Source organism: Biomphalaria glabrata, chromosome 11 (genome assembly GCF_947242115.1).
Source record: "Biomphalaria glabrata chromosome 11, xgBioGlab47.1, whole genome shotgun sequence".
NCBI lineage: Eukaryota > Metazoa > Mollusca > Gastropoda > Planorbidae > Biomphalaria > Biomphalaria glabrata.
The window spans coordinates 11,997,913-12,015,599 of NC_074721.1; the positions used below are offsets into that span (position 1 = coordinate 11,997,913).

Sequence of the window (17,687 nt, forward strand, 5' to 3'; positions counted from 1 at the left end):
CTGAATCTTTTAGATGTATTAGTTGGCACACAAATAAAAACACAGCAAAGAACTTGACGACTAAACTTTCAGTTTCATATAACTTTAATGACTATTAACTCTAACAATTAGTTACTGTAACATGTAGCGTAGAAGACTGTACAATATCTGTCAGTTTACAGTTAGCTATACTTCGTTGCAATTCATCTCTTCACTTCGTTGCAATTCATCTCTTCTCAACTTGCATCGAGCCGTATTCCACAGAACAGACCAACGACACACTTCCCAGTGTCTCTCCAGGTCTCCCAAAACTGAACCAAGTCGTACTCAAGTCTACCGAATCAGAGCCGCACACGTCTTACATCGACTGTATCGACTGTAACGGCTCAAGTCCACTGTAGTTTGCTGTATAGACTTTAACGACAGTAGTCCAGTCCAGTTAACTCTACCCTAGTTAACTTGCATCGAGTCGTACACATTTCTCTTCCACTAGAGCCGCACACGTCTTACATCGTCTGTATCGACTGTAACGGCTAACTCACGACTCACTCACGACTGACTTTCACATTAACTCTCTGGCTTATATAGAGTCCCTAATCGCTTGTCTGTTGTTGCAAAAACACTACTAGTATCCTCTGGAACAACACGGGAGGAAACATCACATCCTGTCGTTGTTTATACATTCCAGAGAACACCTGCTGCAGTGTCATCTCGCCGAGGTCACACGTAGTGACCTCTAACTGTCACTGTTCATTTGTGACACTGCCCCCCTTCGTAGATCAGTTCGTCCTCTGGAACAACACTTGAGGGCACGTCACATCCTGTCTTTGTTTATACGCGTAGATTCCAGAGAACACCCGGTGATGTGTCATCTCGCTGGGGTCACACGTTGACCTCTACTTGTCACTGTTCATTTGTAACACTATATAGATTTATATCGAGATGTAAAAATATTACAAATGCCTTCAGTCGACTTAGAGAAAAATAAAGAAATTATGATTTAAAATACGGAAATCTTATTTTTTTTGTGCTATTTCTATTTTAGCTTTACATAGAGAATGCGGTCTTTTGACAAACACCGAAAATAAAATACAAATTAAGGCTTAACAGAAAGCCTGCGTTTTTTTGTTGTTTTTTTTACGCATAGCGTTCAGCCCGAAAAATTGTTATCAACGTTTCTTATCAAGCACCTCTAAGAGGTAAAAGGATATGTATGAAACTTCTTGCGAATCCGTAAGGCAGTTGCTGAGATCTCCTGAAACATAAATGAGTCAGTCAATGGGTGGTATTTGAGAAATATAGGCCTATACAAGAGCTGATTGCTGCATGGTATTCGTGAGGTTCGGACTGTCATTTTTCCTGATTTCGAACGCAGTCTTTTGCCATCCTGCAGGAGGTTTGAGGCTAGGTAGGGCTACCATGGCTACACCTGCGCCCCAGGGGAGGACGAAATAGAGAACAGAGCTCGACAAAAGAAAAAAAAACAAAACAACAAAAACAATAACTGGTTCTGTAAAGCCTTACTTGTAGCCAAGCGGAGCAGGTCTACAGAAAATATCTAGATCTCAAACCGACGTGGGACGTGCAGGAAACAGTGTGTAGGCCTAGGCTAGGTGATGTCTTTTTTTTTTTTGGGGGGGGGGAAAGAGGGAGGCGCGAAGAGTTTCAATTTAATTGTTAAAAATGCTTTCTTTTTGTTATTATAAATCCATGTTTGAAAATTAACCAACTAGCCATCAGACGCCATTAGGCCTATTACAAAATGCTTCAAAAATTAAAATAATTAAATAAAAGACGTCGTTTCATCCAAGTGGGAACTTTGAGTTTATATAGGGCCTACTGTTAGGCGTCTGCAACAAGATCGACATTTTTTGTTTAAAAAGAAGACATTAAAATAAGTCTCCACTAAAAGCGATTCTTTTCGACCTTTTCATGTCATAACCTGTCAAATTGTTCTCGACTGTCGTACATGGTCGGTCAAACGAATCTAGGGAAAACACTCATGCAAAAATCAAGGTGAAAAGATGAGATGTTTATTTTCTTGACAACAGACGAGAAATGATTCTAATAAACAATAATAATTATAATATATGTTTATATTCATTTAGCTCTGGTCTGCAGGGTTCACTGTCTTCCACTAATATAAAAGGATCACTGTTGCCGCCTATGTCTTAACGTTCCTACAGGGTTCACTATATTATATATCTTGCCACTAACACAGTAGCCTACGTGTTGCTCTCTAGCTTCTCATTGTCTCAGGAACGATAGTCCACATATAGCCTACTATAATACCAGGAATGCCTAGTCCACTAACAGGCACGACCCTTTCCACAGTTTTCTCACTTCTTCCTGACCAGACAGCCTACATTGCCTCATCTGCTGACCACACTGGCAATGATCCCTTGTACAACTCGGGCGCTTCTAACTCATCTCTAGTTCTGTTTCTCTAACTACTTAGCCGGAATCAGCTGTCAGCCATTTTGTTTCTACCCTCTGTTCATCACCCGTCTATAACAGCGCTCTGGTGCGCAACATATGCTTCAGCGTAGAGCAGAGATATACTCGTGTGTATAATACACACAAAAATTTATATTACACACACAACACAATGTAGATCCATTTCACAGTGAAATGAGGGGCCCCTACTCATCATTTGTAGTAAGACACAACTACATTTAAATCAAAGTAAAAAGTAAAGTTCCCTTTTCAGATGAAGGGCAGATGATGTTAAGGTCATCTTTTTCTTTGGCCAACGTTTAACGAGCAGGGTGTCATGTGTCCAGCACAATGACCAAACCCTTTTACTTTCCCCAACTGAAGTCAGGTACCTTTGAGACTTCTGTGGACTCGGGGTACCCTAAAAAACCTGAAAATTCAAAATTCCAGTCTTCAGAGATTGGAACCCAGGACCCCAGATTCAGAAGCCAAGTTAACCACTTAGCCACCACGCCCCCCACATTTAATTTACATAAGTTATAATTACATCCATTTAAGAAGTCTTTTATTTGAACGATTGAGCAGCCCACCTACAAATACTTTACAACAATTTGCCTATTCACTGCCATTAACTTAGTCTCAGGAATAAATTTTGTTGTATCTAAATCATCTTCATTAATCAACATATCTGTCTGGCATCTCTTGAGCTGGTACTTTATTTTATTTATAGTTCTATAGGAATTAAATCCATAATATCAAAATTTGTTTAAAATATTTTACAAAATAAAATGAAAACAAAATAAATAAAATACATATGAAAAAAAAAAATACATTTACAGAACAAAAATAGAATAACATTCTGAAGAAACAAAAATTGATCTATTTATTTTCCCTTCTTTAATGTTGTTACAGAATTATAGAATGTAGTATTTTCTTTACAATTATCCCATAATAATTGGTCACCAGTGAGAATATTTGCTCTTGTGAAATTATGTTGTGACTCTGGAAGCATGACTTTGGACATAAAGGATGGCTGCCTGGTTGTGCAGTATGCGTCCCAGGTGCATACCCTGTCCACTGCCATCCCCCGTTGTCTTGCAGGAGTTTCGGATTAGAAAGTAAACTCTGAAGAGGCATCCAAAACACAGAAAACATTTACAAGGAAAGAAAAAGGATCAATCACAATATTACACACTTAATATTGAGTAGAGCCAATAGGCATTAAGTGAAAAGCATTTGTCCAAAATGATAAAGGTATTGCTTTCTGTTGGGAAAATTACTATTTTTTTATCCTAAACTGTAATAGTACTTTTTTTTTAACAGAATACGAAATGTGTGGACATTAGTGCTTGCTTATGTGCAATAATAAACAAAGCTTTTTAATGCAATATCTTTTTATAATACCTGTTTACCAATTAAAATGGTTATTTAAACAAGTCATGACAACAAATGACTTAGTAGAGTTTAGTTTCTAATTAACATGCACAACTATAATAAAACACAAATGTCTGTAGGATGTAATTATCTTCTTTGAAGGAATAGCTGTAATTTATAATATAAGATAAAAAAATGTAAATGTTTATTTAAAAAGCAATGCCAGAAATCTATTTTTAACTTAGAACAACAATGTTTTAAATTATTTTGATGGACCTCCATCAGCAATCTAAAACAAAATGAGGCTATTACAGAGTTCAATATTGAGTTTTTGGTGTTTCTGTGCATACAATTCTTTTACAGTTTCAATTAAATTAACCACAAATTTATTGAGTTTTACACCTGAATAGAATTTTACCTTCAAGAAAGTAGTATTTCATCTAAACAGTCTCAAGAGAACACAGCAAAAATTCTAGAATGCGCAATTCATTATATATGTTTAAATGGTTATTACATGTTCACAAGAAATGTTCATGTTTGTTAAAAGTTTTTGATATAGGACTAGTCGATCCTCTGTGCTGTTGCCAACATACATGAATAATGCATAAAATTTGAATGCATATCATAAAGAGGTTGTGAAGTTTCGGAATATCCTCACTATCTATATCCTTGAGAGTTGTAGTTGAATACAATTTAGGAAATGGTGTTGCCTGTTTCACTGAGTTTACCGACATGCTGTCAATAAATGACTAAGCAGCTCCTAATGAGCTGGTGATTGCTGTGGCAGCCCTTCCTATACCAATTATAAACCAGCATGGTGACAAGTTCCATGAATTGATTGATGTTATAGTTCTTCAAATAAATCAAAACATAGATTACTTCACCCTGTTTGGCTGTCAAGAGGAGAAATGTAAACGTTTGGGTTGCTTCTCTGTCTTTCTTGGTTGTTCAAGCTTTACTTGGTTGTACAGCACATTGATAACTGCCACAAAGTGATTGAGGATAATATAATTGAGCAAGAAACTGAAGACCATGACATACAAATTTATGTTTTCTTTTCTCATGATCTTCCAGGAGTTGGTCATAGCAGCATACATAAAAGAAAAAGCAGTGGTTATAGCTGCCCATAAAGTGTGGTACTCCAATACATACATGTACAGCAGATGGCCCAAAATACCCACAAGAATGATAGCACACCCAGTGGGAAAGAAAACTGTATATATATCAGGCAACATGGTCACAAATATCTGGAGAAGACGGTTGCTGTAATGAATAAAAAAAAAAAATGAATACAAAAAATACAGAGAGTTAGAGAGTTAAAACTAATATAAAAAATAAAACTTATAATTAATATAATGTTCTATTTAGATTAAAATAAACACAGGTAACCAAAATTAATGTTTAAATAAAAAAAAAAAAAACAGAAAGGGGAAGGAAAAAATTAAAGAAATCATTTTTATTTCATTTCTGGTTACTCAGATAAGTTTTTTTGATGGCTAAATAATTTTTTAAATAAAAAGTAGTCTTTTTTAGCGGCCCCCGTAAGGGGAAAAAGCCGCTATTAGGTTTGTGCAAAATGTCCGTCTGTCCGTCTGTCACACTCAGATCTCGAAAACTAGAAGAGATACGAAAAATATTATTTCATCATTAAATCCGGCTTGAAAAGTTTAGGTGCAACGGCTACTTTTGGTTTTCTAAAAGCAAACCGTTTAATTTATAAAATTAATTATGCAAGCGATTTTTTCATAAAAATACACCAATTCTAAAACAATTACGTAAATGTAAGGGAGGCAATGTTACAATATGCTAACAAAGATGGACAATTTTTGTGTATTTTCAGTATCACTAAGTCAAATATATTTTTAAAATGTACAGGAAATGTTTACAACAAATATAAATAATAGTTAAAGACGTTTTTTCTGGTCAACTAGCTGCTAAAATTAAAAGAAAACATTTCTGTTTGTTTATAAAGGCTAATAATGCGCTTTGTATGTAAATATCATGCACATTTTTTTAAATGGACTTTTTATGCAGCGATTTTCGTGCAGTAGCGTAACATCGCAACATGACCAGGTGCTAAACCAATTCCTTAAACTTTTTTTAAAAATCAGATTTTATTTATTTTTTGTTTAGTGCCCCCATCCGAATAAAAGAAGCTTATTTTTGTGCGTTTTGTCTGTTGGTCGGTCTGTCCGTCACGATTAGATTTAAAAAACTAGAACTCTAAAAGCTATTGAAAATCTGATTTACCCTTTAATGTTTCTCCCATAACATCTCAATAGTTTTAAGTATCTAAAATTGATTGTTCCGGATTTTTTTGTGCAAAACTAATCAATGCCAACAAATGTTTGTTTGCTCTTCTAACTTATATTACATTCAATTTCCATGCTTAAACGTTGCAAAAACACATTATCAATAATATGTTGTTCCGTTTTTTATGTAAATAGCATATTAATGCTAAATCATAATCTCTATACTGACTTATATTTCATTAAGTGTAAAAATGTTCCGGATATTGTTTTATAAAACATGAATTATGACTAATGATTGTTTGAAATCGCATAAGGCTTTTAAAAAAAGTAATTTACTAGAATTGATTACTGAAAATTACTTTTTAGACATTTAATTTTCTTGTAAAACATAACATAGAAGTTTTGTAATCGATAAAGAAAGTTACGGATTTAGTTTCTTACAAATCGTCGCCAGAAATTTCCGAATTTATTTAAAAATCTACTAACGCCAAATAATTGTTTGAACTCCCTCTTCTAATTAATAAACAAATAATCTTCTCATTTACGAAATAATGTTTTTACGGATTTTTATGAAAAATATTTTAACTCACTACTCTCTTACAGTACATTTAACTTTCTACCTAAAACATTAAAAAATCTAATTATCGTTAATATTATGTTCCGATTTTTAAGGAAAACAGAATCCAAACACCAAAGTAAGGTATGAAAATCTCTCCACGTGGCTGTAGTACATCTAATTTTTATACGAGACCATCCAAAAAATTTAATTAACGGTATTACATTTATCTGAAATTCTCTTTTTCTTTTACTATTTATACAAACATCCGGAACAATCTATTATATAAACTTTTCAATTGTGTTCATACCTAAAAATTATTGCGATGTTTTGAAACGTAAAATAAAGGTTAATCAATTTTTAATAACTTTTAGTTGTTTTTTTTATATCAAGATAACGGACAGACCGACTGACAGACAAAACGCAAAAACAATGTGGCTTTGATCCTTTTTAAATAATATCTATTAGAACTCAGTGCACCAATGTCTATGAACCCTCGTTAAATATCTCGTGTAAATAAAGACATTTTTTTTTATGGTACCGGTACTAGCCTATTGTGAGGTAATGGAATTTTTTTTCTTTGACGTCATATGAATGGACTTTTTAAATGTAATGTTAAAAGAACGCACTCGGTGCACCAATGTCTATTAACCCTCGAAAAAATTGATTGTATTAATGAAAACATATTTTAGTCTAACTAATCCGTGTGACTTAGTGTTTTTTTTTCCTTTGACGTCACATGGAATGAATTCTTTAAATGAAATGCTAAAAGAACGCACTCGGTGCACCAATGTCTATGAACACTCGATAAAAGGCTCGTAATGATGAAGTCGATTTTTATTCTAGCTAGGCCGTGTGACGTAGTGTTTTTTTTTTCCTTTGACGTCATATGGAATGAATTCTTTAAATGAAATGCTTAAAGAACGCACTCGGTGCACCAAAGTATATGAACACTCGATAAATGGATCTTATAGATGAAGGCGATTTTTAGTCTAGCTAGGCCGTGTGACGTAGTGTTTTTTTTTTCCCTCTGACGTTATATGGAATTAATTCTTCAAACGAAATGAAAAAAGAACTCGGCATAGTAATGTTTATTAAGCCTCGTTATGTGACTCGCGTTTAAAAAAGGAATGATATCTTGATTTAGATCTAATCTAGATTTTTTAAACTAGATCTAGATTTTTATTACAGTATATCTAGATCTGGATTTATATTCTAATTAAAATTATTTTAGAGTCTAGATCTAGAATTTCTAGATCTAGTTTAGACTAAAATAGACTAGATTAAGATGTAGAATTTCAATTTCTAAACTTAAAGTGTAAAAAAAAAGTGTAGATTTTCATTTCCAAACGTTTTGATCAATATTGTAATGTTTTAATATATTAAAACTAATCTACTATTTTTTTTATTAAATTTAAATTTAAATTTACGGCAAATGAATCTTTGAAACATTATTACTTTTGACCATCGGATGGCTGCCTGGTCGTGCGGTTTGCGCGCTGGACTGTCGTTCAGATTTATGGATGGCCCAGGGTTCAAACCCTGCCCGCTCCCATCCCCCGTCGTCCTGCGGGAGGTTTGGACTAGGAAGTAATTATCTTCAACTCTGAAGGAACATCCGAAACGTGTAAAACATTTTACATCAAAATTAAATCACCTCTTGAATATTATTTGCGAATATGCAGATCCGACAGGGATCCGACTTCGACGGGGGCCGCCTCTGAGTTTGTGTAACACAAACTCTCTTTGTAATCTTGTTTTTATTTTTTTATTGATGACTTAATACAGCCAAACAGTCACATATGACACACTTTTGATTTAGAAAGAATCATGCAGCATTACAGTCAGGTTATATCATAATTATAACAACAACAAGAGTTCCTACTAATGTCCAACCAAAGTCTAGAAGATATAACTTGATAAGCAAATAATACTCTGTGGTGTAAAACAAATGAAATTGTAACTTATATTTAACTCAACAATTGATATTTGTAATCACAGAACTATAAAAGTTAAAAAAAAACATATTTGTAGATGTTTACTTCTTAAAGGGATGGCAGCCCTTATAGGGAACTTGAAATGGCAGCTAAAGGCACACAAAATCCTTCATTAATTCCCAGCCTTAACCCAAGCCCATGATAAGGCCTAAATAGTGGAGATGAACTCAAAACAAAACTTCATTGTGTAACTCGGCATTGTGTTAAAGATATATCATCAAATGAGGAAAATAATCAGAAAAATAATTTTAAAAAATGTGGGTCGTGCATGAATGCTATGTGCAGGGGAGAATAAAGAGAAGCCGTGCAAAACATAAAAATAGTTAATATCCTGAATGTTTTCTATTGCCTCTTCTTTCCCTCCCCATATTGGAACAAGATACGACTTTAATATATATAGATGACCAAGTAGATTCAATAGCAATAAACGGTAACACTTACTTGACATATTGAAAGGCATGAATAAAGTTGATGACTGCTAGACCACAAAGAAGGAGCAATGTTATTTGTGAAGTACTGTAGAAGTTATGGAAGTTCACATGGTTGGTGAATTTGTATGTCATACTTGTTTTAAAGCTCTTAATCTAAACAAAAAAAAAAGCAACAGCTTATAGTGAGAATATTAATAAGAATTTTAAACAAATCAAAATACATCTCTTTGCTTATTATTTTAACAGAATAATACATCTCTTTGCTTATTCTTTTATTTAACTGAATACATCTCTGTGCTTATTCTTTTATTGAACTGAATACATCTCTTTGCTTATTCTTTTATTTAACTGAATACATCTCTTTGCTTATTCTTTTATTTAACTGAATACATCTCTTTGCTTATTCTTTTATTTAACTGAATACATCTCTTTGCTTATTCTTTTATTTAACTGAATACATCTCTTTGCTTATTCTTTTATTTAACTGAATACATCTCTTTGCTTATTCTTTTATTTAACTGAATACATCTCTTTGCTTATTCTTTTATTTAACTGAATACATCTCTTTGCTTATTCTTTTATTTAACTGAATACATCTCTTTGCTTATTCTTTTATTGAACTGAATACATCTCTTTGCTTATTCTTTTATTGAACTGAATACATCTCTTTGCTTATTCTTTTATTGAACTGAATACATCTCTTTGCTTATTCTTTTATTGAACTGAATACATCTCTTTGCTTATTCTTTTATTGAACTGAATACATCTCTTTGCTTATTCTTTTATTGAACTGAATACATCTCTTTGCTTATTCTTTTATTTAACTGAATACATCTCTTTGCTTATTCTTTTATTTAACTGAATACATCTCTTTGCTTATTCTTTTATTTAAGAAAAAAAAAGCACCATGTTTGCATTTTATTAACGTTTAAATACAAATAGGGAGGCATGGTGGCTGAGCGTTAAAGCGCTTGGCTTCTGAACCGAGGTCATGGGTTCAAATCCTGGTGAAGACAGGGATTTTTATTTCGGGATCTTTGGGTGCCTCTGAGTTAATCCAGCTCCAATGGGTACCTGACATTAGTTGGGGAAAATTAAAGGCGGTTGGTCGTTGTGCTGGCCTCATGACACCCTCGTAAACTGTAGACCACAGAAAAAGATAACCTTTACATCATCTGCCCTATAGACCACAAGGTCTGGGAACTTTAAATACAAATACAAATTTGAACAATGATTGTTTTGAAACAAAAAAAAAAAGGAGAAAGAAAATGCAAAGAGAATAAAAGAGAAAAAATAAAAAAGCAAAAAAAATAAGGAAAATAAGAAAAAGATAAAACAATAAAAGAAAGAAAGAAAGTAAACAGAGCGGAGAAAAATAAATTACAGAGAATATAAAAGAGAGAAAGTAAATAAAGAGAGAAAAAAAGAGTAAGAAAATACCATTTGTAAAGAAAATTTGTAAAGAAACTCTGATAATTTAAGTTTTGAATGCTAGTTTGATTTTAAATGGATTCCATTGTCCTTTCTACTGTTTACAAAGGTATATATACATATTTAAATATTTCAGAAAAAAATGTATTTAAATAGAATACTTACTAAATTTGAATAAGCTGTTTGTTCTAAAGCCAAAAACACACTTGTTGTTATGTATACAATGGGCTCCACAAAGCCCATTAATATGTCCCATTTTTTCATGCTTCTGAACCCCAAACATGATATCTGAAAAGACATACAAAGGATAAGAAAACAATAATAAACACAACACAACCACATAGCAAATTCAATTTAAATATGTATAAGCTAAATTCAGATTTTTTCCTTGTTGAAAAAGTAAACAAAAAAAAAATTAGAATAATGTATTTCAGTATTTTATAGCTTCATTTTATACTTGAGTGGCAACACAAATACACATATTCCATAACTATCTGACTCTTTTTGTTCTAGGAAAATATAATTTTACAAATAGCCATGCTAAAGACAGAGAATAGCATAACAGTTTCAGTGATTGACTCAAAAAAAAATAGTAGAGACATTAGTCAAATTAAGGAGGTCATGTAATTGAGGATAGAAAATAAAAGACGTGATTAAATAATTTTTTAAAAATTGGAGCGAAGAATGCCTTAAAATGTTTAGACTTGAAATGGCAGTTGTAAAAATGTCTAAATTGGTAAAACTATTAAATGTTTCAGCATTTTTGCTACATCTCTGAGTGAAAACAGAGCTAAAGACTAAAAACTTTTTAAGCATAAATTAAAATCCATACTATTTTTAAATAACAGGAATATCTGATCCATTAGCAAGAGTCCCTGGTGTAATAAAATATTTATCTCTCAAAGCAATTTTTTTTACAAAGCTTATATCATCACACTCTGTCAATCTGGTAAAAAGTGTGTACACTCTATTTCTCCCACAACCATTCTCGGATCAAGTTGAAACTTTGCACAATTATTTATTGGCATAGACAAGACATGAATCAATAAAAGAAAAAGTAAACAATATGTCAATTAATTACTGGTAATTAATTATTTTATTTGATACCAGCAAGTGAAACTAATCCTTCAATACTGGGTTTAGTCCCCTTAAATAATTGTTAACGCTACTTCTTCCTCGCACAGTCCTTCCATCAAGTTGAAACTTTAAACAATTATTAATTGTCTCTAACAACACATGAATCAATAAACAAAAAAAAAATCCCAATCATTTAATTAATTATTGGTATTTAACTTTTTTTCTGATAATGAATAAGGGAAATAACTTGCAAATTATTGATATAGTTTTAAGGGCAGAGTTCCTCCCCTTTGGATAAGCTTAGTTTTTTTTTTTTTTTAAATATTTTTTTTATAATGCTTGTTTATTATAAATATATCTTAATCTTACTTTGTCATTACTACATCAGTATTTATGTTACCAGCAAAGTGCAAATTCCAGGCATTCTATAGAACGCCTAATCATTCTATAGAATGCCTGGCATTTTCAATGTAGAAAAATAATTCTCCATTTCCTTCTGTGTCTAATAGTATAAGAAGATTTACTTCTCACAAAGTAGAAAATATCGTCTCTAGTACTATATTTATAGTTAAATAGAAAAAAAAATTAAAAAAAAATGAACAAGATATCTTAAGACTATAAAACATTTGTAAGTCTTCATATTAAATTAAATGACAACTATAAAAAAAAATAATCAAATAATTCTTTAAGTTATCGAATCATATTTTTAAAAAGAAATAGTAAACATAATTTTGTTTAGTTTCCTTTAGTTTACAATGAGAAATAAGAGAAGATGCAGAAACATTTTGCATACTTATTGGGAAAAACTTTCTACAGGCAACAGCAATAGTGAATAGAAGATCAAAGTAAATCATAATAGTCTTGCAGGCTACTTATTATTAAATTAAAAAAAAAAAGTTACTTCTTAGCTAAAATATAAATATAAAAATAGTATTGTTACAATCATTTGTCTTTTTTAACTTAAGAAAGGATAATTTTAAAAAATCTGGGGTTTATGGGAGTGCTGTAAGCTCCCACAGTAGGGTCCCTGGAGGTTTTTACAAATGTAATGATTAAGTGTTTTTTTTATACTAAAAGACAGAGAAGACTAACATGTTTAACTTTTACGTAGATTTCAATAACTGCTTCAATGCCAAACAAAATCTTGCAAGTTAGCAGCTGCAGGTTGGCGTACGGAGTATCAAACATGAGTAGAGTGGCCACATTGTGAGACTTTAAAAACATACCAACTGTAAATACAAAATATAGCATGTCCATTACAAATATGAAGAAATGTTCTAATTTAGACATGCACAATATAATATTTATGCTATAAGCTAAAGCCATAATTAAGTCAATCTTAATTGAATCTCTCAATCTGCAAGCACATAAAAATACTGAAGCTGTTACAAACATGAAGAAAATCAATGTAACTTTGAAAAAAAAAATGTATTGTCAGTCCCAGGGTTAAAGTGTAGATACTTAAATCAACTTAAATGGATGAAGAGTACCATATGGGTGCTATAAGTTTAGAGAAAATCTATCAGAATTTTATGCATGTGTGTAAAGGGAGATAATGTTAAGCTCATTTGTTGCTATGGCTGATGGTTAATGTGGCTAGAAGAACGGCCCATTAGAGTTGGGTAAACTCAGCGCAACAATGAAATCCCAAAATTCTAAATCTCGTCTTCACCAGAATTTGAACTGGAGATCTCTCAGTTTGGAAACTAGGAACTTTGTCATTCACCCCCACACAACCTATATCAGAAAATAGAAAATTTTAAAGAATGACCCAAACCTTAGCGCCTAAGCCAGAATCTTGACCTGGAATCTTGACCTGGAAACCAACTTACAGAACAATCAAGTAAAAAGTAAAGATGACAATCTAACAGGTATTCACAAATATAAAAAAAAATACCTTTCTTAAGTGGAAAATTACCACCAAAAGTTCTAATTAATATTATTATTAAAAAATAATAAATAAAGCTCATTTAAGGGCTTTTCAAAATGTTTTTTTTTGGCATTTTAGAGATGTTTCACTAACCTACCTTCAATCTTCTCAAATTGAGTTTGGACAAAAGTAATCATTTTTGTGTCTGCATTGTAGAACACTGTGCCAATCACGACATATATAGTATACTCGTCAAGCCAATTTCTGGACTTAAGATCAAGTAAGAAAGATGGCCTCTGATCTTTTAATGTGTAGACAAACTCATAACTAGAACGACAAAAAGAATTTTTTTTGCCATATAGATATTTCTTTGACAAAGCTTATATCCACTCACTCTGTCGGTCTGGTACAATTTTACACATTATTTTTCCCACAACCAATCTTGCTTCAAGTTGAAATTTTGCATAATTATTTCCTGTACCTGACAAAAAAGAATCAATGTAAAAATTAACCAATCATTTAATTTATTAATTAAATTAATTATTTTGTTTGGTACATTTGTGATATATGCAGATTCAAAGGTGCCATGATTATAGTTCCAACACTTTAAGAAACAATGAAGTGATGCAGTGCTGCTATACTTTTCTTGAGTTTAATTCTTTTAAACTCGAACTTGAAACAATGAATGTTTACACATCTCATATACAAAGTAAATACAGGATACAATAATAATGATCAATAAAACTAAGCAACTATTTATTTTAAAAACTAGCGACGACCAGATCTAACTTTCTAACCAAAAATTCCAAGCTCTCCTTCTCAAATAAGAACCATCAGATCACATCAACCTCTTCCTTGGCTTTACATTAATTTAATTTAATTTTTAAAAATCTATATTAAATGATATTTCCCTGTTTTCTATCAAGGTCAGTCTGGCATTTTTCTCCTTTCCATGTATCATAACTACATTTTGTAAATGACCCTGAGATGTCTACAAGTTTGTGACAAAATTAGCCTAGATTCCTTATTGAGTTCTTATCTTGATCAAACTTTCTAAATCTTTTCTTTTCCTTTTATTCAGACACTGTCTATATATAACTACTTCTTTTGTTCCCTAACAATTCAATATGTCTCTTGAGCCTCTAAATTGAATTTTTGGACCCATTTGGTGGTGATACTGAGTTTATCTATTTTTGTGGAAAAAAGTTTATGAGAGATAGAAGCAAACAAAATGTCATATTTTTATAACTAAATTCTCCAATACTTCACTCCAGACCACCAGAACCAGTGTCTACCAGAATTCAACATGCTTGTCCATGTGACAAAACTGCCTTTGGCTGTAATACATGTGGGGCCTAAACAATAACTCAACTAAATATTAATGATTTGATTATGAAAGACTGAACTGGGCATGAGACTTACCCACCATCAAATGCTGACACCATTGATTCATCTGGGACATAGGTGTAGGCCCCACTGCCAATATCTCTCAATGTAACCTTCTTCCAGGTGTAGGCAAAATTCCTGTCCTCTAATTAAGATAGAGAGAGGGGCAAATATGTGTCAGTTAAAACATGGTTAGTTATGGTTAGACACCCAGTTAAAACATGGTTAGTCATGGTTATCCTCCCTTCCCGCAGGATTAGGAATTAGTTATTTGTTTCGTAAATGGGGAAATTTTGACTTAAAGACAATAACTCGACTAGTAAAAACAAGACTAGGATTTGAGGAAGAATAGCGAAACTTAAAAAAACTAATGACGGCTTAACCACATTCAACGTTTCCCATCGTTATTATTAAACTTCTTGCTCAACATTCACTATTAGCGTCGATTAACTTATATTGTTAGCCTTTTGCCTGTGTTATTAGATTTCGTTATTTGAGTGTTAGCTGCATAATATACAGCACGGAAGTGCCTAACAATACAATTACACATCATATAAGCTTTTTTTTTCTTTTTTTTTAAAAAGGATTTTTTTTTGTTTTTCTTGTTACATTTTTTTTTCTTCTTTTCTCTTTACCAATGTTTTGCTCTTTTTACCTTATTTTTACTCTTCACATTTTTTTCCTATTCCCTTAAAATTAAGCAAAATTTCAATCCCTAGCCTGGCTAGTAGTTTTGAAATTGTACTTGTCTGCACAATTTTTTGTATGTTAATGGAGCCCAAATGGCTACTCATCAGTGCCATCACAATCTTTGGCTGTCCAGTTAATCAGATGTCAAATAAATGGATGGGTGCCTGGTCATGTGACATGCTGTGTCAACAGTCTTCTTGATGTCCCAGTCCCCCCCCCCCCCATATCCCCAACCTCCTACAAGAGGTTAAGGCTAGGATGTAAAAGTAAAAAAGTAAAGTTCTCCTTTCAAACCTTGTGGTCTATAGGGCAGATGATGTAAAGGTCATCTATTTCTGTGTCCTATGGTTAATGAGGGTGTCATGTGGCCAGCACAATGACCAACCGCCTTTAATTTTCCCCAAATAATGTCAGGTATTCATTAGAGCTGGGTGGACTCAGAGGTGCCCAAAGATCCTGAAATTAAAAATCGCAGTCTTCACCAGGATTCAAACCCCGGACTCTGGTCTGGAAGCCAAGCACTTTACAGCTCAACCGCTGCGCCCCCTGGGCTAGGAAGTAATAATCTTAAATTCTGAAGGAACATTGAAAACATGAAAAATAAATACCTATTATCTAGAATTTTTTTTTTTTTAAATTTATTGTGTACTAATTTAGTTGTATCACTAAAATAAAAAATTGTAACTCAGTAACTCACCATATTTAAAGTTCTTGAGAGTTTCATTAACATTAGGAATGATTTCATGTGGCATGTGAGACACTTTCAATAGAATTAGAAGACAAATTAGATTTATGTCTCTACTGACATGGTCTTATGCAAATAAACTAGAGACAATTACAAAATTGGGTAAATAATGAAAGAAAAAAAAATAGAGAGAACAAGAAGAAAGATATGAAGATTGAAGGAACATAAAAGTGATGGAGAACAATTAAAAATGAAATAGAAAATTAGAGACAGAAACTCAGAGAGAGAGAGAGAGCGAAAAAGAGAGAGAATTAAAAAACAAGAAAATAACAGAAATGAAGAAAAAGAAGAAAAAAGTGAAATGAGACAAAAAGAAAAAGAGACATAGCAATGGAAGACTAGAAAGAGAGCAAACAAGAAAAGAGGAAATTGAGTCAGAAAGAGCAGAAGAAAAAAATAATAGCAACACAAAAATGAAAGTCAGCTGATATTGTGTGATAGTATGAAACTAGTAAGTCATTGTTGATTCACTTGTTGCTTATTTTATTGTCAACTGGAAATGTCATCTCAATTTATTTAATATTGTGTTTACCAGTCTGATTTATTATTCTAAACTCCTCTAGAAACAGAACATGGTGTGCATGTCATTCAATCTTCTTTCACAAAAAATCTAGAAGAAAATGAAACTCTTTAAGCACATGAAACTCTATAAGAACATGAAACTCTATAAGAACAAGAAACTCTATAAGAACATGAAACTTTATTATAAGACAGTGAAACTCTATAAGAACATGAAACTCTATGACACCAAGAAATTCTATAAGAACATGAAACTCTATAAGAACATGAAACTCTATAAGAACATGAAACTCTATAAGAACATAAAACTCTATGACGCCAAGAAATTCTATAAGAACATGAAACTCTATAAGAACATGAAAGTTTATAAGAACATGAAACTCTAGAAAAACATGAAACTCTATAAGAACATGAAACTTTATTATAAGACAGTGAAACTCTATAAGAACATGAAACTCTATAAGAACATAAAACTCTAAAAGAACATGAAACTCTATAAGAACATGAAACTTTATTATAAGACAGTGAAACTCTATAAGAAAATGAAACTCTATAAGAACATGAAACTCTAAAAGAACATGAAACTCTATAAGAACATGAAACTCTATGACACCATGAAATTCTAGAAGAACATGAAACTTCAGAAGAACATGAAACTCTATAAGAACATGAAATTCTTTAAGCACATGAAACTCTATAAGAACATGAAACTCTATGAGACCATGAAACTCTATAAGAACATGAAACTTTATTATAAGACAGTGAAACTCTATAAGAACATGAAACTCTATAAGAACATGAAACTCTATGAGACCATGAAACTCTATGAGACCATGAAACTCTATAAGAACATGAAACTCTATGAGACCATGAAACTCTATAAGAACATGAAACTTTATTATAAGACAGTGAAACTCTATAAAAACATGAAACTCTATAAGAAC

The 17,687-nt window shown here is 32.2% G+C and overlaps 1 protein-coding gene across 3 annotated transcripts in view; it reads right to left on the reverse strand.

Annotated features, from left to right (window-relative positions):
• Positions 1–1,998: 1,998 nt before the first annotated feature.
• Positions 1,999–17,687, reverse strand: part of LOC106054822 (uncharacterized) — an 87,918-nt gene continuing 72,229 nt past the window's right edge. For all 3 annotated transcript variants that reach the window (XM_056004195.1, XM_013210881.2, XM_056004196.1), the window contains 7 exons: positions 16,177–16,239; positions 14,826–14,934; positions 13,561–13,730; positions 12,626–12,762; positions 10,622–10,744; positions 9,036–9,178; positions 1,999–5,052 (listed from right to left, as the gene is read on the reverse strand). In XM_056004195.1, the coding sequence (XP_055860170.1) occupies positions 4,686–5,052; positions 9,036–9,178; positions 10,622–10,744; positions 12,626–12,762; positions 13,561–13,730; positions 14,826–14,934; positions 16,177–16,239 (1,112 nt within the window). In that variant the 3' untranslated portion in view covers positions 1,999–4,685. The remainder of the gene's footprint in view (positions 5,053–9,035; positions 9,179–10,621; positions 10,745–12,625; positions 12,763–13,560; positions 13,731–14,825; positions 14,935–16,176; positions 16,240–17,687) is intronic.